The sequence below is a fragment of the Pelobates fuscus genome, chromosome 7 (genome assembly GCF_036172605.1).
Source record: "Pelobates fuscus isolate aPelFus1 chromosome 7, aPelFus1.pri, whole genome shotgun sequence".
NCBI lineage: Eukaryota > Metazoa > Chordata > Amphibia > Anura > Pelobatidae > Pelobates > Pelobates fuscus.
This window is the reverse complement of record NC_086323.1, coordinates 26,447,990-26,471,125: the sequence shown is the minus strand read 5'-3', so window position 1 is coordinate 26,471,125 and position 23,136 is coordinate 26,447,990. Positions and strand designations below refer to the sequence as shown.

General features: G+C 43.9%; 1 protein-coding gene across 1 annotated transcript; it reads left to right on the top strand.

The window, feature by feature from the left end:
- The first annotated feature begins 2,280 nt into the window (after positions 1–2,280).
- Positions 2,281–9,235, top strand: LOC134568596 (serine/threonine-protein kinase N2-like). The gene is made up of 10 exons (XM_063427243.1): positions 2,281–2,319; positions 3,113–3,334; positions 3,423–3,514; positions 3,642–3,824; positions 4,846–4,908; positions 5,112–5,188; positions 6,000–6,142; positions 7,307–7,414; positions 8,053–8,133; positions 9,032–9,235. The coding sequence occupies exons 1-10, from the start codon at positions 2,281–2,283 to the stop codon at positions 9,233–9,235; spliced, it is 1,212 nt and encodes a 403-aa protein (XP_063283313.1).
- The last annotated feature ends 13,901 nt before the right edge of the window (positions 9,236–23,136 follow it).

Sequence of the window (23,136 nt, the reverse complement as noted above, 5' to 3'; positions counted from 1 at the left end):
AATCTGACGCTGGAGATCCTCATACAAAGTGTGAGGACGTCCAGCATCCGATAACGGACCAAAAGTCGGTTTCAATTCTGGAAGTCCCTCTAGTGGCTGTCTGGTAGAAGAGGAGCCACTAGAGGAAAAACTGCAATAACTAGAGAAAAACCATTGGAAAAACTGTAATAATTACCATCTCAGGGTTCAGGGTGATGGGAGTTTGCAGCTAGACCACTTCAAAGAGCTGAAGTGATCTGGGTGCCTACAGTGTCCCTTTAATGTCTATATAGATATGATAATCTGCCATCATATGATGCAACCATATAAACTGTTTTCTTTTTCCTTCTGATAGCGATATTCCAACATGTGATAGGAAACCAATTATCCAACCGGATGTGGAACTTGACTTAGAGGTGCCTCCTGCTCCAAGTCAATCCTTTCTACATAGTGATCCGAGACGGTTTTCATTCCATATGGAGATCCCGGATATACCGGATCAGGTAAAGATGTGCTGGCTTTATTTTGGTTGTTCTTTATCTCTAAACACTCCATGTAGAATAACCATTACAGCTCAGTGCAGTAGTTATAGTGCAGAGAGTCTGTGGCTACTAACCTACATTTTTGTCAAACCATTTGGGAGTATTTTGACAAAACACTGGACTTTCTCTGGCATAAAGTGATGGCCTACTTGGCCACAGTAATTCTGTGGAATTAAAATTTTTGCGCTATAAATGTTGTCTATCCAACTCCTCCTCCAATTCCTCGCTATCAGTATGGCTGAGGAGGGTGGGGGGGATATCCAGGTTCTTGGAAGAATCTAATTGGTTTGACATTAAACCAGGGATAGTGCCAGGACACTCTGGGCAATAGAACCACTACAGCAAGCTAGAATGGTTACGGTGCTTACAATTACCTTTTAATCATTATTTTCCCACATTCACTGATTCTCTCTTCACTCCCAGCAAACTTAGCTTCCTTTAGTATTCACTATCCTTTTATTGTGTCTGACTTTCTTTTCTAGAATTCTGGAGATATCCATGAATGTAGCATTGATAACAGATACATCATGACACCAGATGTAATGAGTCAGCCTAATTGTTCCAGTCTGGATAATAGCGTCCCTAAACATTCTGTGGACCTACCGCATGACCACTTACCTGCTTTGTGGATTCAAGATCAGCTTCTTCTCAAATTGCAGGACATTCAACATTGCTCTGTGCAATCTGGGAAAGTAAGTTTAAGGGGGAATCCCAGTTCTTGTTCGATATAACAGATGGCTTAAATGCAGGATAGCACAACACAATCAATACCATCAGGTTGTATAAAATTGGTATTGATACAGAAATGTTAATTCCTCACTATTGGTATGGCAGAGGAGCTGGGAGGTATCCAGGTACTTGGAAGAGTCTAATTGGTTTGACATTAAACCAGGGATAACGCATGGACACTCTGGGCAATAAACCAGGGATAATGCATGGACACTCTGGGCAATAAACCAGGGATAACGCATGGACACTCCGGGCAATAAACCAGGGATAACGCATGGACACTCTGGGCAATAAACCAGGGATAACGCATGGACACTCTGGGCAATAAACCAGGGATAATGCACGGACACTCTGGGCAATAAACCAGGGATAACGCATGGACACTCTGGGCAATAAACCAGGGATAATGCATGGACACTCTGGGCAATAAACCAGGGATAACGCATGGATACTCTGGGCAATAAACCAGGGATAACGCATGGACACTCTGGGCGAGCTAGAATGGTTATGGTGCTTACAGCTCCCTTTTAATAATTATTTTCCCACATTCACTGCTTCTCGCTTCACTCACAGCAAACCTAGCTTCCTTTAGTTTTCTCTACCATTTCATTATTTATAACTTTCTTTTCTAGGATTCTGAAGATAACCATGAACGTAGCATTAATAACAGATACATCATGACACCAGATGTAATGAGTCAGCCTAACTGTTCCAGTCTGGATAACATTGTCCCTAAACATTCTATGGACTTACCGCATGACCACTTACCTGCTATGTGGATTCAAGATCAGCTTCTTCTCAAATTGCAGGACTTCCAGCATCGTTCTGTGCAATCTGTGAAAGTAAGTTTAAGGTGGAATTCCAGTTCTTGTTCGATATAACAGATGTCTTAAATGCAGGACAGCACAACACAATCAATGCCATCCAGGTTGCATAAAATTGGTATTGATACAGACTTGGAAGAGTCTAACTGGTTTGACATTTACCCGGGAATAGCACCAGGACACTCTAGGCCAGGAGTCGTTAACCTATGGCACGTGTTCCATGCAAGGCACTCAAGGCTGCCAGAGTAAAACAGGCTCTGGCCTATCAGTTGTCAGCTTTATTTTCACTACGCCGTGCTTCCTTTTTTCTATTGATCAATATGTTTGAGACTCAATCGGACAAGCCCCCATACCAAGGTCAGCTTTCTAGTGGAGATTATGACTGATATCCCTTTATAACAGCAGAGAGGTATATGGCCTTCATTGTTTTCATCATGCATAGTCTCTACTCCCTTGTCAATTTTAGATAAATACACATTTAAAAAAAATCTAAAGAATAATATAAAAATTATAGAAAGGATCTAACGTATGCATTAATTTCAGTTTTATTGTTTCCAAGGTGCCACGTGTTTGCATTTCTTGATCATTTGAGTTGCTGGGTTTAGTAAATAAATCAGACGTATGGTTTATCAAAAGAAAACAATGACTTCCCGGGGCTTTTAATATTATATTTACTTATCCCTATATTTAACATGTGTTTGTGAGATATGAACAATAAAATTAAATGTAGAGATTCACACCTCTTATCCTGTAACTGGACACCTCCATCTTAGCTCCCTGTCAATCATTGTTATAAGCTCCGCCTTTTGCACCTGACTGTCAGCACAGGTAGAGCATACAGAGAGGAGGAGAAATGAAACAATGTTTCTATATCTCCTCTTCATTTGCATTGTGTGCCCTGGCTGTGCCAGAGAAAAGAAAAAGAAAACAGAGCATTCCATGAAAAAAGGTTAACACATTTCTTTATATTCAATGGCACCTATTCCAGAGAAGTGACAATAAAACCCCACATTTATTGTGCCTGACTTTCTTTTCTAGGATTCTGGAGGCAGCTATGGACGTAGCAGTGATAGCATATGCATCATGACACCAGATGGAATGAGCGAGCCTAATTGTTCCAGTCTAGATAATAGTGTTTCTGAAAAATCTGAGGACCTACCACAAGAACACTTACCTGCTGTGTGTGCTCAGGATAGTCTTCCCCTGAGAATGCAGGACTTCCAGCTTTGCTCCGTGTTGGGGAAAGGGCAATTTGGGAAAGTAAGTTTATGGTGGAATTCCAGTTCTAGTTCGATATAACAGATGTCTTAAATTCAGGACAGCACAACACTTTATTCTTTAATTTCAGGTTCTGCTGGCCGAGCACAAGGAAACAACCAAGGTGTACGCCCTGAAATTCATAAAAAAAGTCAAGTTAGAATTACCACATCATTTCAACAAGTCAGTGAATGCAGTAATGAATATCTTGTGTTTAGGAGAAGGACAATGTCCTGTTTCTATCATTTATTTTGACATTTGGTTTTGGAGTTAAAGAAAATCAACTTTTAACTTTTCTTTTCCTTTCCAGCCTTCTGAGTGAGAAGCGGATATTCCAGACAGTGAGCAATAGGCGGCACCCATTCCTTGTTAACTTGTGTGGGTGTTTCCACACTCGAGATCACGCCTGCTTCGTTATGGAGTATGCAGCCGGGGGCGACCTTCTCTCATGCCTTGATAACAACAACGGCCCATTTCCAGAACCCAGAGCAGTGTGAGTATAAGCAGCATTGTGTTCATATATCGAGATCTCACCCAATGTTCTACAGATGGTGGCTTGGGCTGAGCTTCACATTCCATCACATCTTCTCACATTAATAATGAATCCTGGGATATCACACGGGTTTAAATTCTGTGTTCATTTAGTTAGAGGTACATTTACAGAAGGAGATAAAGAAAATAAAACAAAGGGTGGAAACAATGCCCATTACATTAAAACTGTAACAATATCATAAAAACAGAATTTCATTTTTTTTGTGGGAGGGGCTTAAATTAATTCACTCCCCTATAGAAGGGACACCCCTTACTTGACTCATATCGCTTGAGGTCAGCATCAGAATGACCCTCCGTCCCACCCACTCCTCATTTTAACACTTTCTCTTTTCTTTCCATTTACTTTACTTTCTTACTCCTTGGTGGGCCCTCTTTATTTACAGGCCTATCGTATCGTCGGTCTCGGCACACCACAACCGACTTGCTCCCTTTATACTATCCTACGCTTATGCTGGATCCTTACTCCATATACGGCTATTTGCCCCTTACACAAGTAATGAAATATAATGGAGAACGATAAAGATGCCAGCACAGGTTTTAGAAAAGCGTATAAACATGATTAGTCCTTAACAAACACGTTCTGTACTGACAATGACTTCAAATTGTATAAACTGATGTATATTCCATGAGCTGCTGTATATCTGCTTGCTGTTATGTGTCCATTGCTGGATCAGTGCAGTTACTTCTGGCCACATCCACCGCTGTCTGCACCAACTATGGCTAACGATTCGGGAAGTATCGGCCTTGGTGAATGGAACCGGCTGTAAGTGATAAACGACCAATCACCCTTGTATCAGCTCATAAATAACAACCCACCAGCAGTGAAAGACAAGGAGGGAACCTGGGAATTAATGGAATATGTCAGAATACAGAGGGACTTAGAAAATATGGGATAAAACCATTAAATAGCACATACATCTTGTAGAAATCAATGGATTTATTTATTCCCTCCCTCCCCCCAGGTTCTATTCTGCATGTGTCGTCCTTGGACTTCAGTATTTACACGAACAGAAGATCATCCACAGGTAAGCTTATAGAAACAAACTACACATGGGGTGCCGGTGATATTTGTATTATTTATGTCACCCGGTCTGTTTAACCCAGTTAGTTTATCTAGATGAAGTTATTCATTTTAACCAATTAAAAAGCCTGAGCATTGAAAGCTATCCTGAATGCTTCTAGTGTTATGTAAAATTAATAAAACTTTCTTTTCTACATTTTAATCTAGGGATCTGAAGGTTGAAAATATTGTTCTGGACGAGAAGGGATTTGCAAAGATTACTGACTACGGTCTGTCTGTAGAAGGTAACTAAAATGTTCTAAACTAATTTCAGATTTAAAAAAAAAAAAGGTCACACTTACTGAGTTTAAAATCAGAGTTATCTTTAATTTAAACAGCCATTTAACATATAATAGGATGTCTATAAAATGTGTACTTTATTCCAAAATAAACCCAAAGGAACGTTCCCCGATTTTTCCAATTTAAATTATGTTGTGAGTCAGGAAAAATAGACTGGGCTACTGCTTTGGTCCCTCAGAAAAATAGATTTTCAACAAGCTCAGCAAATGCTATTCAATATTATTTTATAGAAAGATGTGATTCGATACAGAAACATATTACCAGTCATCAGCCATGAGTTAACCCATTAGCATGTTTAATTAAGAATAAAAAGACAGTTTAGGCACCACAACATCTTAATCTGAATTAAATGGTTATGGTGCCATGAGGCCCCTGGGTGCATTTGTACCTCAAGGTGTTCAGCTGTTCTCAGAAAGTTTGTTTAACCCCTTGGAAGTAAGAGTGTGCCTGGCGCCTGCTGGCACAATAACAACTTCATTTAGATGAAGAGTTGTTACGGTGCTCAGACTGTTCCTTTAAAGTCTTTGTGACTGAAGTGTAGTGTAAGTGTATAGAGTACCTAAACCCAGCCCGAATGCGGCCACTGCAATAATGGCAATTTTCACTTTTTAATGGTATAAATCCAGATTCGGAGGGAAATTCTATGAGCAGTTGTGGCAGCAAAACACCGAACTGGAAGTCATCTTGAAATGTAAATTGCTAAAACTGAACATCTATCCTCAGCTAATATACAATTCTATTTTCTCTATTTCTAAGGAGTCGGATACGGAGATAGACTCATCGGCCTTTGTGGAACTCCTAATTATATGGCTCCTGAAATGGCCAAGCGCATGGCATATACAAGATCTGTGGACTGGTGGAGCTTCGGAGTGGTTATTTACGTAATGCTAACTAGATACGTAAGAAGAATCTTTCATTAAGAATTTACAGACAGATTTCTGATTAGAAAATATAAAGAGATTCTGCCAAGTATTTGCTTTTAACATAACACCATTCTTTATAGAAAACGATGCTCTATTTTTTTTTTTATTACTTTTTTTGGGTCTCCCCTCCAATAATTTCACTCTCCCACCCCACCCCATCCCATCCCATCCCACCCCAAAAGAGACCCCCCATAATTTCTCTGCCAATGAATTAACTCCTCCCTTTCAGACACAGACCCCACACTCCCTGACAGTTATTTTTCCACTCATTTATCACACGTTTGCCTGGCATTTAACTATATGAGTCCATCCTCATCCAAATCACATCTCACATTCTCCTTCCCATAATAGATCCCCACATAGCTACATTCCCAATTCGTGTCAATACCATGTAAATTACCCCTGACTATTGATTCCCACGAAAAACATTTGGCTGCCAAACACCCCCCACTCTGTGATTTATTTCCCAGAGAGTGAAAAAAATCTCTTACCAATGACTCATCCCCGCCTTCTGCTCCGGCCCATGTCCAGTAGCTCAGTGGCTGGCGTTGTGTCCGTACATAGTGTGTAACCCTCTGTATACTGCTTCTTTACAAATACCGAAATACGGTGAGAAGATGCTCAGTATTTCTGACCCTAATAAACATCCCACATAGTTACTTATTGAAGTCTTTCGTATTCCAATTTTTTTCTCTCCTTACAAAAATAATAAAAGCCACCATAACCCAATATAACTGTACAAAATAATACTAGATTACAATTAAAAAAGTAAATAAATAAAAATACCAGGAGAAAATTAATTAGAATATAGATCTTCCAGTCCTTTGTCTGACAGCTCAAAAATAGCGATTCCATGCTGACGTGAAAATTGTTCAGTGTTTTTGAAAATTCCAGCCAATCACAGAGCTTCGCCAGACGCATTTCACTCCCCTGCAGTACACCCGGTGATGTATATAATGACAGTTTATAGTTCTCCTGCACATATTATACTTTCATACACTCACACAACACATTGTGTCATCTGTACTACTAGCATTATAAAAATCCTAAAGTATTCATTCATTGCTCAACTGTCTACTTCTGAATTTTACAACTTTTTAAAACTTAACCTGTGGTTTTTTAAATTTATTTTTTCTCTAGTTACCCTTTGAAGGCCGTGATGTTGAGATGTTATATGCTAATATTGCCAAACGTAAACTGAAAATACCAGCGTCATTGTCTAGTAAAGCCACTTCAATACTAAGTAGGGTAAGTCACCATGCAAATTTAATATAGCATACGACCCGAGCTCAGAATGTCTATTCGCCATTGATGAGTGGAGATTCAACCCTAGAAACCTGAGTTGGGATGGGGGAATTCTATAAACTTCTGTAGCATGTGTAGAATAGAATGGAGTTCCGGGTGATCTGTGGCACATGGAATGTATCAGTTTTTTTTATTTTATGTGTTCCCAATAGCTCTTTTATTGGCCATGCAAATTTCTCAATACTATATACACCTTGAATTGGATGTATCTAGATGTGTGTGTTAATGCAGGTAAAGAAACATTAATTATTACAGAGTTTTAGAACAAAACACGGCATATCTGCTCTCTCATTCTATGATACCCATAATCCTGCATTATTACCCGCTAGTGGCTTGTATGTAAGCATGCAGGTAGTTGCCGCGTGGCAGATGCAGAGCCCGGTCTCCGGTGGGCATAATGCCAGGGTTTTTGATTTTGCAAAGAGGAGAGACATCATGGCTGAAGGAGCCAAGTCTGGAAACTAGAGTTAGATACATTTTATATCTGATATTTTAACCTCAGATTTGCAGACTGACTTTTCAATTCACTCCCCCTCTGTAGTAAAAAAAAAAAAACCTATTTAAAAAAATTCCTTTTACAGTTACTGAGTAAAAACCATGTGAAGCGTCTGGGATCCAGCGAGAGAGATGCAGAGGACGTGAAAGACCATCCTTTTTTTCAAGTACGTCCCCATGTTTTCTTTGTTTTGTCTTCTCACTTAAAGTGGTTTTGTCACAAAAAAAATTGTGAGACTTTCGGCAAGAAAAAATCTTTGTATGATATTCATATTAGCGGCTTTGAAATTTTACTGAAATTTAAACATGGCAATACTGTGTCTTATGGTCAAGTCCAAGATTGGCAACAAAGTTTCTCTTGTTAAGTTCTGTCAATTCCCAGATCCCAAGTAAGGTTGTTCCCATTGATGGTGTTTGTAAATTATGGCAGAGCAACTTTAAAGTGGAATTGTCATTTAGGAAGGAAGCTAAATAAACATTCTAAGTAATAAAATGTATCTTTGAACACAGATGTATTTCCCATATTTAATGTTAGTCTCACTAGTCTTTAAATAAAAACAATTCCCTCCATCCTGGTGATTTAAAACAAAACACTTCAAAAACCATAACCACTGCAGCCATTTGTAAAAGCTTTCGCAGCTTACCTGGGGTCCGCTGGGCTCTGGTCGCAGGTTGACTCGGTGGCTGAGAGTGTTACCTGAGCACTCTCAGCCAATGAGTGCCTCCATGCACTGCAAGGCTAGCTCACTGCAGGGAGGTTAGGGGCTGGAAAGGAGGAGGAAACCAGCGGACTCCAGGTAAGTTGTCACATCATTCACAAACAGTTTGACTACTTACACTAGTAGGGTGCCACAGAGTTCCTGTCACCATAACTACTACACCAAGATATAGTGGTTATGATGCTTGGACTATTCCTTTAAGTTAGTCTGAAGATCGGTTTTGAGAATCCAATTGGGATCTGTACAAAATGTAGCCTTTTGGGCATATTAGCTGTTATTTTGTATTTTATTTAGTTATTTTACTGGCTTTTACGTGATGCTCATTATCTTACACATTCCTTTCCAGCATATAGATTGGAACGCATTATTATTACAAAATGTGACACCTCCATTTGTGCCAACCATCAACGGAGCCGAAGACGTCAGCAACTTTGATGCAATATTCACCTCGGAAGCGCCTATTATAACTCCGCCAGCAAGACGAAGAGTTCCACCGTTATTAGAGAAGCAGACATTTGAGGATTTTTGTTGGAGGGCAGATTGGAGTTAGTCTTGGTTGTGATCCACAATAAGAATTACTGGAAGGAGAATTAACATTAATATTTTTTATCCAACGAAAATATTTATTGAACACTAAAGTAAGAATTCCAACTAAATTTCAAATTTAAGGTGAAAATAGCCAAAAAAGAAACATCCTCTAAGTCAGCTATACTTTCGGTTTGACTACTTTGGCCTTAAATTTAAAAAAATCACTTTGATTATTTTTTGCAAGTAACCCTCCAAATTGTTAAATTGTGATTAAACATGTATTATTATTATTATTATTATTATTATTTATGTACAAATAAAATATTACATAAAAAAAATGTAAATTAACACGTGTATCTTTGTGTAGTGGAAGCAGGAGGAATGGTGCCAGACTTGGGATCCAGACGTATTCCATCCAGATTATTATTATTATTATTATTTTAACTATTTAGTTTAGCAGTTGTCAAGCAAGCACTGGCCACCTGCCACACAATTAATCCTTGGTGTCCTTGGTGTCTGATTCCACCAGATTTCAGTTTCATAACCAAAATTTAGGCCTAACCAAGCCAGCCCACTGCAGAACGTTGAAGGCCCCAACTAAAATGTTACTCTATGGGAACGGGCTGACGAATTCCAGGAGCCAGGACAAAATCTTTATTCACCATGGCGGCTTGCGACTTTTCGAATCCCTGCTCTATAACTGCAACAACTTAATCTGACCAAAAGTAAGGTCATGAAAGATACATATTCTACATACGGCGAATAAAAGCCCTTGTTGCTTGCAAATGTCAATGCATCATTAGCTGAAACAGAACAAAGATGGTTTTGTCGACCTAAGTATGGGACACCCATGTTGCTCTTGATAATTCTACATTCAGGGAAACATAAATAAAACGACTGCCTGACAGATAAATGGGTGTCTAGTCTAATAATTATGGAAGCACCTGTGAAGAAAGTGCAGAGCATAGATCTAATAGGAATTATTCACTATAACTAGTAAGACTGGACAAGGGAATTGCAATTTTTAGCCTGAAATATCCATCATGGCATTTGTAGATCTATAAAAGCTGGAGTCTGTCTTTCAGTCACCCTCGTCCTAAAGAGTGCGCCATCTTTGGAGAGGACCAGTGAAAATTATCAATCTAAATCTCTCTAAATAAAAAGATATCCAGCTTAATGGGGCCCCCTGACACCGACACGGCCTGGGGTCCCCTTATACATGCTTACCAGGAGGGCTCCTCAAGGGTATGGTCCCTTCTCCTAGTGTACTAATACTGCGTGCCTTTCAGTACCTCGTGAAACTGTTTAACAGCTACTTATTGTTTGGGGTGCAAGGGCACTCCTGGCACCATAATCACAAAAGTGTGCTCTAGTACAGTGCCATGGTGATTTACTAGCTGCGACAGCAAACGTTCGCAGCTTTTGGCACATCGCAGGCACTTTCAGAGGGGAGAGACAACCCACCACTTTAAGGGGAATTTTCAATTAGGGGAAATACAAAACAAGGAAACAAACAAACAAAAATAGACATTAAATGGGAATAAGGTGAGGTTCAACCCCCCAGAGGGATTGTTAGTGTAGGACTCACCTTGCCATTATTATTATTATTATTTTATTATTTATATAGCGCCAACAAATTCCGTAGCGCTGTACAATGGGTGGACTAACAGACACATAGTTGAGATCAGACCACTGGACGTACAGGAACAGAGGGGGTTGAGGGCCCTGCTCGATGAGCTTACATGCTAGAGGGAGTGGGGTATAGTGACATAAAGGGTTAGAGTAGGGGAATTAAATAGTTTGTTAGAGAAGGGTTTATTGAGTGCTTGGTATGTCATTTTTGACGACAGTTGCAGGAAAGGAGTCATGGGGTGGGGGATGAGAAACCTGCTGATAGTGTAATTGATACGCTTTAATGAGCAGCTCCTCCACATTTTCCTGTCCCTCACCCTCTGGTACCCCCCTTACCCGGATGTTTGAGCGGCGGCTCCGGTTATCCAGGTCCTCTACCTGTCTGCGCAGGGCAAGCAGCATGTTGCCCTGCCTTGTCAAGGCTGTGTCTGCAGCAGATGCTTGGTGCTGTGATTCCAGGGCCTTGGTTTCCAATGCCTGGATGCGTCCGCCCTGTGCCTCCATGTCTGTGCGTAGGGCTGTGACCGCTGATGTGAGGGAGGCCGTGAGGGTGGCTGTCAGGGACTGTAGATTGGACTTGGTGACTATATTGGCCGCCAGTCTCCTGATCTCTGCCCCAATATCGGACAGAGTAGGCTGGTCGGGCTCCGAGCAGGAGGAAGCTGGAGAGACGGGCGCCATCTTGGATCCGTGCGCCTCGCGGCTGGGTCCCAGCGGGGTTTGCAGGAACCCGTCCATCGGTCCCGATGGCGGTGCCGGCGGTGCTGTCCTGGGGGTATGTTGGGTCTCTTGCCTTTTTGTGCGTCCCATTTAGGCAGGCTAGCGGGTGTCAGACGGCTAATGGTGGCTCGGTGGCGAGGAGCTCGGGACTTACACGTCCATGCCTGTCGGACTTCAGGCCACGCCCCCATGTCTTGACTTTCGGGTGAAAACGAAATGGAGGCTGATGAACTTCAAGAGGGGCTAGGAAATGCAAACCTATTTTATGCCAATAACCAGAAGTAATAAAAACCGCTACATTAGAGTATACCTGTCACGGCACAAACTTTGTTTTAATAAAATAGAGGGTATATTTCCTCTAGCGAAATTGTTAGAAATTGCATAGGTGTTGTTAAAGCTTGTCTAAAGGGTTAGTCCCTCCTGTGCAAATCATTTTCTAGCGTACAGGGCTATACTGATACTGCTTGCTGAGTAGAGGGGACCATTACAATGAAATCAAGGGTGCCTCCCCCCAATTGAAATTGAATTTGAGAGCACAAGCTGCAGCAGCACTGTCACTATGCAACTGTGTTCCACCCTTTTCCACATGCTGCCAGAGGGGGCACTGTGCTGTATTCCCACATGCTGCCAGAGGGGGCACTGTGCTGTGTTCCCACATGCTGCCAGAGGGGCACTGTGCTGTGTTCCCACATGCTGCCAGAGGGGGCACTGTGCTGTGTTCCCACATGCGGCCAGAGGGGGCGCTGTGCTGTGTTCCCACATGCTGCCAAAGGGTGCGCTGTGCTGTGTTCCCACATGCGGCCAGAGGGGGCGCTGTGCTGTGTTCCCACATGCTGCCGGAGGGGGCGCTGTGCTGTGTTCCCACATGCTGCCGGAGGGGGCGCTGTGCTGTGTTCCCACATGCTGGCAGAGGGGGCACTGTGCTGTGTTCCCACATGCTGCCAGAGGGGGCACTGTGCTGTGTTCCCACATGCTGCCAGAGGGGGCACTGTGCTGTGTTCCCACATGCTGCCAGAGGGGGCACTGTGCTGTGTTCCCACATGCGGCCAGAGGGGGCCCTGTGCTGTGTTCCCACATGCTGCCAGAGGGGGCACTGTGCTGTGTTCCCACATTCTGCCAGAGGGGGCACTGTGCTGTGTTCCCACATGTTGCCAGAGGGGGCACTGTGCTGTGTTCCCACATGCTGCCAGAGGGGGAACTGTGCTGTGTTCCCACATGCTGCCAGAGGGGGCACTGTGCTGTGTTCCCACATGCTGCCAGAGGGGGCACTGTTCTGTATTTCCACATGCTGCCAGAGGGGGCGCTGTGCTGTGTTCCCACATGCGGGCAGAGGGGGCACTGTGCTGTGTTCCCACATGCTGGCAGAGGGGGCACTGTGCTGTGTTCCCACATTCTGCCAGAGGGGGAACTGTGCTGTGTTCCCACATGCTGCCAGAGGGGGAACTGTGCTGTGTTCCCACATGCTGCCAGAGGGGGGACTGTGCTGTGTTCCCACATGCTGGCAGAGGGGGCACTGTGCTGTGTTCCCACATGCTGCCAGAGGGGGCACTGTGCTGTATTCCCACATGCTGCCAGAGGGGGCACTGTGCTGTATTCCCAAATGCTGCCAGAGGGGGCACTGTGCTGTGTTCCCACATGCTGGCAGAGGGGGCACTGTGCTGTATTCCAACATGCTGCCAGAGGGGGCACTGTGCTGTGTTCCCACATGCTGCCAGAGGGGGCACTGTGCTATATTCCCACATGCTGCCAGAGGAAGCACTGTGCTATATTCCCACATGCTGCCAGAGGGGGCACTGTGCTGTATTCCCACATGCTGCCAGAGGGGGCACTGTGCTGTGTTCCCACATGCTGGCAGAGGGGGCACTGTGCAGTGTTCCCACATGCTGCCAGAGGGGGCACTGTGCTGTGTTCCCACATGCTGCCAGAGGGGGCACTGTGCTGTATTCCCACATGCTGCCAGAGGGGGCGCTGTGCTGTGTTCCCACATGCTGCCAGAGGGGGCGCTGTGCTGTGTTCCCACATAGTGCCAGAGGGGGCACTGTGCTGTATTCCCACATGCTGCCAGAGGGGGCGCTGTGCTGTATTCCCACATGCTGCCAGAGGGGGCACTGTGCTGTGTTCCCACATGCTGCCAGAGGGGGAACTGTGCTGGGAGGAACTTCCTCCTGGGTCATAGAGAGCAGCATAGGGGAGAGACAGGGAGAGGAAACCCAGCTCTGCACAAAGGGGGGGGAGTTCACTCTGTCTGTGTGTGAGTATGGGTCAGTCTGTATGGGGGGCAGGCTGTGAGTATGGGTCAGTCTGTATGGGGGGCAGACTGTGAGTATGGGTCAGTCTGTATGGGGGGCAGACTGTGAGTATGGGTCAGTCTGTATGGGGGGCAGACTGTGAGTATGGGTCAGTCTGTATGGGGGCAGACTGCGTGTAGGGGGTCAGTCTGTATGGGGGGCAGACTGTGAGTATGGGTCAGTCTGTATGGGGGGCAGACTGTGTGTAGGGGGTCAGTCTGTGTGTGAGTATGGGTCAGTCTGTATGGGGGGCAGACTGAGTATGGGTCAGTCTGTATGGGGGGCAGACTGTATGGGGGCAGACTGTTAGTATGGGTCAGTCTGTATGGGGGGCAGACTGTGTGTAGGGGGTCAGTCTGTGTGTGAGTATGGGTCAGTCTGTATATGGGGCAGACTGTGTGTAGGGGGTCAGTCTGTGTGTGTGTATGGGTCAGTCTTTATGGGGGGCAGACTGAGTATGGGTCAGTCTGCAAGGGGGGCAGACTGCGTGTAGGGGGTCAGTCTGTATGGGGGGCAGACTGTGAGTATGGGTCAGTCTGTATGGGGGGCAGACTGTGAGTATGGATCAGTCTGTATGGGGGGCAGACTGTGTGTAGGGGGGTCAGTCTGTGTGTGAGTATGGGTCACTCTGTATGGGGGCAGACTGTGTGTAGGGGGGCAGACTGTGTGTAGGGGGTCAGTCTTTGTGTGAGTATGGGTCAGTCTGTATGGGGGCAGACTGAGTATTGGTCAGTCTGTATGGGGGCAGACTGTATGGGGGGCAGACTGTGCGTAGGGGGTCAGTCTGTATGGGGGGCAGACTGAGTATGGATCAGTCTGTATGGGGCAGACTGCGAGTATGGGTCAGTCTGTATGGGGGGCAGACTGTGTGTAGGGGGTCAGTCTGTGTGTGAGTATGGGTCAGTCTGTATAGGGGGCAGACTGTGTGTAGGGGGTCAGTCTGTATGGGGGGCATACTGTGAGTAGGGGATCAGTCTGTGTGTGAGTATGGGTCAGTCTGTATGGGGGGCAGACTGTGTGTAGGGGGTCAGTCTGTGTGTGAGTATGGTTCAGTCTGTATGGGGGGCAGACTGAGTATGGTTCAGTCTGTATGGGGGGCAGACTGAGTATGGGTCAGTCTGTATGGGGGGCATACTGTGAGTAGGGGGTCAGTCTGTGTGTGTGTGTATGGGTCAGTCTGTATGGGGGGCAGGCTGTGAGTATGGGTCCGTCTGTATGGGGGCAGACTTTGTGGGGGGTCAGTCTGTGTGTGAGTATGGGTCAGTCTGTACTGGGGGCAGACTGTGCGTAGGGGGTCAGTCTGTATGTGAGTATTGGTCAGTCTGTATGGGGGGCAGACTGTGGATTTGTATGGGTCAGTCTGTGTGTGTAGGGGGTCAGTCTGTCTGTGTGTGTGTGTGTGTGTATGGGTCAGTCTATGGGTTTGTATGGGTCTGTGTGTGTGTGTGTGTGTGTGTGTGTATGGGTCAGTCTGTATGGGGGCAGACTGTGAGTATGGGTCAGTCTGTATGGGGGCAGACTGCGTGTAGGGGGTCAGTCTGTATGGGAGTCAGACTGTGAGTATGGGTCAGTCTGTATGGGGGCAGACTGTGAGTATGGATCAATCTGTATGGGGGGCAGACTGTGTGTGGGGGGTCAGTCTGTGTGTGAGTATGGGTCAGTCTGTATGGGGGGCAAACTGTGGGTAGGGGGGCAGACTGTGTGTAGGGGGTCAGTCTTTGTGTGAGTATGGGTCAGTCTGTATGGGGGGCAGACTGAGTATGGTTCAGTCTGTATGGGGGGCAGACTGAGTATGGGTCAGTCTGTATGGGGGGCAGGCTGTGAGTATGGGTCAGTCTGTATGTGGGGCAGACTTTGTGGGGGGTCAGTCTGTGTGTGAGTATGGGTCAGTATGTACTGGGGGCAGACTGTGCGTAGGGGGTCAGTCTGTATGTGAGTATGGGTCAGTCTGTATGGGGGGCAGACTGTGGATTTGTATGGGTCAGTCTGTGTGTGTAGGGGGTCAGTCTGTGTGTGTGTGTGTGTGTGTGTGTGTGTATGGGTCAGTCTATGGGTTTGTATGGGTCTGTGTGTGTGTGTGTGTGTGTGTGTGTATGGGTCAGTCTGTATGGGGGCAGACTGTGAGTATGGGTCAGTCTGTATGGGGGCAGACTGTGAGTATGGATCAATCTGTATGGGGGGCAGACTGTGTGTGGGGGGTCAGTCTGTGTGTGAGTATGGGTCAGTCTGTATGGGGGGCAAACTGTGGGTAGGGGGGCAGACTGTGTGTAGGGGGTCAGTCTTTGTGTGAGTATGGGTCAGTCTGTATGGGGGGCAGACTGAGTATGGTTCAGTCTGTATGGGGGGCAGACTGAGTATGGGTCAGTCTGTATGGGGGGCAGGCTGTGAGTATGGGTCAGTCTGTATGGGGGGCAGACTTTGTGGGGGGTCAGTCTGTGTGTGAGTATGGGTCAGTATGTACTGGGGGCAGACTGTGCGTAGGGGGTCAGTCTGTATGTGAGTATGGGTCAGTCTGTATGGGGGGCAGACTGTGGATTTGTATGGGTCAGTCTGTGTGTGTAGGGGGTCAGTCTGTGTGTGTGTGTGTGTGTGTGTGTATGGGTCAGTCTATGGGTTTGTATGGGTCTGTGTGTGTGTGTGTGTGTGTGTGTATGGGTCAGTCTGTATGGGGGCAGACTGTGAGTATGGGTCAGTCTGTATGGGGGCAGACTGCGTGTAGGGGGTCAGTCTGTATGGGAGTCAGACTGTGAGTATGGGTCAGTCTGTATGGGGGGCAGACTGTGAGTATGGATCAATCTGTATGGGGGGCAAACTGTGTGTGGGGGGTCAGTCTGTGTGTGAGTATGGGTCAGTCTGTATGGGGGGCAAACTGTGGGTAGGGGGGCAGACTGTGTGTAGGGGGTCAGTCTTTGTGTGGGTATGGGTCAGTCTGTATGGGGGCAGACTGAGTATGAGTCAGTCTGTATGGGGTGCAGACTGTATGGGGGGCAGGCTGTGTGTATGGGTCAGTCTGCATGGGGGGCAGACTGTGTGGGGGGTCAGTCTGTGTGTGAGTATGGGTCAGTCTGTATGGGGGCAGACTGTGCGTAGGGTTTCAGTCTGTATGGGGGGAAGACTGAGTATGGGTCAGTCTGTATGGGGCAGACTGTGAGTATGGGTCAGTCTGTATGGGGGCAGACTGTGTGTAGGGGTCAGTCTGTGTGTGAGTATGGGTCAGTCTGTATAGGGGGCAGGCTGTGTGTAGGGGGTCAGTCTGTGTGTATGGGTCAGTCTGTATGGGGGGCAGACTGAGTATGGGTCAGTCTGTAAGGGGGGCAGACTGCGTGTAGGGGGTCAGTCTGTATGGGGGGCAGACTGTGAGTATGGGTCAGTCTTTATGTGGGGCAGACTGCGTGTAGGGGGGCAGTCTGTATGGGGGGCAGACTGTGAGTATGGGTCAGTCTGTATGGGGGGCAGACTGTGAGTATGGATCAGTCTGTATGGAGGGCAGACTGTGTGTAGGGGGGTCAGTCTGTGTGTGAGTATGGGTCAGTCTGTATGGGGGGCAGACTGAGTATGGGTCAGTCTGTATGGGGGCAGACTGTATGGGGGGCAAGTAATAACAAATAAACCGTGCTTTTAGGCGCTTCAAATATAATGTGGTGAAGAACCTGGTTCCGCTAAGCAGCTCACACACGTGTAGGTACCTCCAAACCTTAACACAATAGCATGCAGAAAAGTGGGGTAATGAAAGTGAGACAGAAGGGTCACAACAAACAGAACCCAGTGGAGCGCTAATTCAATTGTCTAAACTCACCCTTTAAAAAAGGGGTATGCCAAACGAGAAAATCTAGAGGGAAAAATATAAAATGGGAACAATGGTGCAGTATATCTGGACTGGATGTTCTTTAAACAGAGCTGTATATATAAAACTCACATGGTTTAGAGCCAGGCAAAGATAGGCTCAGGTCATAAACGCAGGGGTATTTTAAAGCAAATACCAGGCTTCTTCAATAGCTTAATGGTAGTCCTCAGAGAAAGGGAGAGAAAGGGAACAATGGACCAAAGTCCTAGTGTATTATCTTCACCCAATATGTCAGAAAATCAAATACAAGTACTTGCTCACCTTTAAGAGAGCCAATGCAAACTGGGCTCTCAGTGTGATGGGTATTGTGCCTTTAAGAGGGCACTGCTCTTCTTTGTTAAGCAGGAAAATAGATGCAGGACGTAGGCTCATGTAGACAATATAAAATTTATTGTGATAAAACACTTACATAAAGTAAAAAATAAAAAGTCCCATAAAATAATGGTGAGTCCTCGTCCGAGACGCGTTTCGCCTTATAGAAAGGGTTTTCCAATCGGTATCCTGCTCGTAAAATCCCGCCGGTTTAAATAGCCTAAAAACCTTTCCCATTGGTGCTTGTCGCCTTCCGAATCAACCAATGGAAGGAGGGGTGTGTTCGTCATCTGTTGTACATGTTCGTAATTGCGGAAGTGACGTATCGTACTTGCCGCAACGTCACTTCCGTTTTTCCCGTAGCCGCCATTTTGCTCATTGGCAGTTTGCTTATATCGCATTTATATGCCCATTGTTCAATATATAATGTGAACATGAAAACAAAAAAAAAGGAAAAAAAAGGAGGAGTCAGACATAATGTGTTAACCTCATGGACATTAAAAATAAATAAAAGTAAAAAAGGAAATGAAAATCGGAGGAGAGACAAAAGAGCTCATTTCAAGATATATCCCAAACGAAGTTGTATATTTGCATTCCTTCAAACAACAGTATTCTCTATATAGGGCAACTTGCCTTGTTGCCCCCTTGTATAAGATACATAAATATATATGGGTATAATCATTATCGTTTCTTCCCTTAAAGGGATACACATCAAATCTTTGTTTTTACAAAATCTAAAATTAAACTCAGATTCATGTGGTCCATATGTGGACATTAACCCCATCAGCCCTGTAGACAGGGTACATAAGTATAGGAATTAGTCTTTAATATAATAGTTGTTTTTAAAGGGGTACACGACCGATTTGTTACATAAATGGATTAAATTACAGGGCGCCCAATTATTTCAGGGATTGGATCTATATCCAGTAGGCTTTCCCAGTATATCGATCAGTGCCTACAGCCCATAGTGAAGAACTGCACAGGCTACCTGAAGGACACCATCAATGTTCTTCAGGTACTTAAAGATATTGTATGGGATGATGAATGTTGGCTGGTAACAGCCGACGTTAGTTCATTATACACTATCATACAACACAACAGGGGATGCGAAGCGATAAAATTTTTTCTTGAAAAGTCTGAACTTTTTCCACAGTCCCAGATTGACTTTATTTTGGAGGGAATAAATTGGATCCTCCACAACAATTATTTTTGGTTCAACGAGACATTCTATCTGCAAGTCTGTGGCACGGCGATGGGCACCAGGTTTGCACCCAGCTACGCCAATTTGTTCATGTCATACTGGGAACAAATTTTCATCTTTGGCGACAGTAGATGGGGTGCAGGCCTGGTGTCCTATCATCGCTATATTGATGACATCTTTTTCGTTTGGAAGGGCAGTAGTGAATCCCTAGATGTGTTTTTTTCACATATTGAGGATAACGATTGGGGGATTAAACTCACCAGAACCAGCAGTAGAAATTCTGTTGAATTCCTTGACCTTAACATCTTTATTGAAAATGACACCATCAAGACTAGCACCTTCTTTAAAAAGGTCGATGTAAATAGTTACATCGAAGGCACTAGTTGCCATTACTCACCCTGGTTACTCAATGCACCAAAGGCGCAACTGCTTAGAATAAGACGGAATTGCACTGATATTGCCATGTTTCATAAACAGGCTCAAAAAATCAAGACGGATTTCTCAGATAAGGGCTATAATAACCAACTACTAAACAATGCTCACGACGAGATAAGCCTTAGAGAGAGAGAATCCCTTCTGCAATATAAGGCGAAACCAACCATCTCTGCAGATAAAGAATTAGCCTTTATTTGCGACTTTAATGTACAGAGTAAACAAGTCAAAAAGGCCATTTACAAACACTGGCCAATTCTCAAAAATGATGAGACATTAAACATGCTGTTACCAGAACGGCCAAAAATCATCTACAGGGGAGTATCCAATCTAAGAAATAACCTCTCTAACAATAATTCGACTAAAACTAAAGTTTTGAATCCCTTTAATGAATCTAAAGGCTTCTATGGATGCGGAGTCTGTGGGGCTTGTAAGAATACTAACAACCATAAGAGAACAGTCAGGGAATTTTCAGATCCCAATATCCCCAATAAGAATTATAAAATAAAGGACGTTATCACCTGTCACACTAAAAGGGTAATTTACATGCTGAGGTGCCCATGTGGCCTCCTGTATATTGGGCGGACCATACGCCCTTTACAGGTGAGGATACAGGAGCATGTCAGAAATGTAAAAAAATGGATTTGTGAAGCATAATGTATCACTCCATTTTAAAAACGTACATAATAGTGATCCAAAAGGTATGTCATTTATGGGCATTCAGAAAGTTGTTACAGATTGGAGGGGAGACGATTTGGTGAAAAAAATGGGCAAGGCTGAGATGAAATGGATTTTTCAATTAGACACTCTACATCCTAGAGGTCTTAATTATGATTTTGAACTCTGTCATTTTTTATAATTTTATTTTATTTTTATTTTACTTTTCCTCTCAGCCTTTGCGCATGTCTCCCATTGTGAACAAACAAAATATCTGTAATTTAATCCATTTATGTAACAAATCGGTCGTGTACCCCTTTAAAAACAACTATTATATTAAAGACTAATTCCTATACTTATGTACCCTGTCTACAGGGCTGATGGGGTTAATGTCCACATATGGACCACATGAATCTGAGTTTAATTTTAGATTTTGTAAAAACAAAGATTTGATGTGTATCCCTTTAACCCCTTAAGGACACATGACATGTGTGACATGTCATGATTCCCCTTTATTTCAGAAGTTTGGTCCTTAACCCCTTCACGACGGGTGACGGACGAGGTCCGTCATCCAGGGGATACCCTTAACGACGGATGACGGACCTCGTCCGTCACGCGGTAAAATTAACCCCAGATCGCCGCAATCGCGGCGATCGTGGGGTTAATGGTGCTCCGGTCTGCCTCTGCATTAGAGGCAGACCGGGAGCACCGGATCGGGCTGTCCCAGTACATGTGCCCGCTCTGACAGCATGCCAGAGCGGGCACATGTGCTCTGTATACTTACCTTCCGCCTCCCTGCACTTCCGGGTTCAGTGTGAAGTGCAGGGAGACGGATCAGTGCTGATCCTGCCCCCTGGTGGAAAAAAAAATAAAGTTTATTTAAAATCCCACCCCCCTTTACCCCCCCTTTACCATTTTAATAAAAAATTAACCCCTTCCCTGCCAATTGATCACTGACTACAGTGATCAATTGGCAGGGATTACATTTTAATATGATCTGATTTTTTTTTAACCCCTGAGGGTTAATTCTTTTTTTTTTAACCCTCAGGGGTTAAATTTATTTTATTAATTAATTTAAATATTTTAAAATTATAAATTTAGCTAGCTGGGGAGGGTGGAAGTTAGTGGGGAATTGGGGGATTTAGTGTTAGGCTAACTAGGGGTTAACGTTAAAAAACGTTTTAAAATAAGCTTTAAAAAGTTAAAAAATTAAGTTAAAAAAAAGTTTTAATAATGTTTAAGTAAAAAATTAAAAAAATAAACCCTTTACCCAGTCCAAATAAACATTAACCCCTTCCCTGCCAGTCTATCACTACCTACAGTGATCAAAATACAGATCACACTATTATACTGTGATCTAATTTTTTTTTAACCCCTGACGATTAACTTTTATTTATTTTTTAACCCTCAGGGGTTAAATTAATTTAATTAACTAATTTAAATATTGTATAATTAAATATTTTGCTAGCTGGGGTGGGTGGGAGTTATGGGAAAATGGGGAATTTACTGTTAGTGCTGCTTACTGCTAGTTAGGGGTTAACGGTAAAAGAAAAAGCTTAGAAAAATGTTAAATCTGTAAAAAAAAGTTTTACAAAAGTTTAGGAAACTTTAAAAAAATGAATAAGCAAAACAAAAGTTGAAAAAATAGTTTTAAAAAGTAAAAAAGTTTTAAAAAGTTAAAAAATTAATTTAATAACGCTTATTACCACTACACCTGGTACAAGCTAGCGGAAAAATGATCCCACGCTAAGGTTCAAAATATGCCTTTTGAAATACCCTGGGATGTCTTCTTTAAGAAATGGTATGGCTTTATGGGGTATTTGGATTATATAGCCTGGTAAAATACTCTAAAATGGGACATGGGCACAGCGTAAAAATTTAAAGTTTGAAAAAAAATGGAATGGCTGTGTCCCAAATGTGCCCCTCCGATGTCCACATATACCTGGCAAAGGTACATACGGGGGTATTTTTGTACTCAGCCGACATAGCTGAGCAACATATAAAGTATTATAGAGTGGTGGTACACATAAGGTTTGCAAAATATACTGTGCAAACTCACTTTGTGTGTCAAAAAGGCAGAAAAAACGCTTATTACCACTACACCTGGTACAAGCTAGCGGAAAAATGATCCCACACTAAGGTTCAAAATATGCCTTTTGAAATACCCTGGGATATCTTCTTTAAGAAATGGTATGGCTTTATGGGGTATTTGGATTATATAGCCTGGTAAAATACTCTAAAATGGGACATGGGCACAGCGTAAAAATTTAAAGTTTGAAAAAAAATGGAATGGCTGTGTCCCAAATGTGCCCCTCCGATGTCCACATATACCTGGCAAAGGTACATACGGGGGTATTTTTATACTCAGCTGACATAGCTGAGCAACATATGAAGTATTATACAGTCGTAGCACACATAAGGTTTGCAAAATATACTGTGCAAACTCACTTTGTGTGTCAAAAAGGCAGAAAAAACGCTCATTACCACTACACCTGGTACAAGCTAGCGGAAAAATTATCCCACGCTAAGGTTCAAAATATGCCTTTTGAAATACCCTGGGGTGTCTACTTTAAGAAATGGTAGGCCTTTGTGGGGTAGTTTGAATTCAAAACTTACGAAGATGCTTGGAAATTGCACATAGGCCCAGCGTCAAAATTCAAAGTTCTGTAAAAACTGATATGGCTTGGTCTCCAATATGCCACTGTAGCTTCACAAAATAGTGCCAAAGACATTCATTGGGGATGTCTTTTTACTCAGAAGACTTAGCTGAGCATAATTTGGAGGTTTTGAACTTAGTGGCACATATGAAATATACAAAATGCCCAGAAAAAATGCAA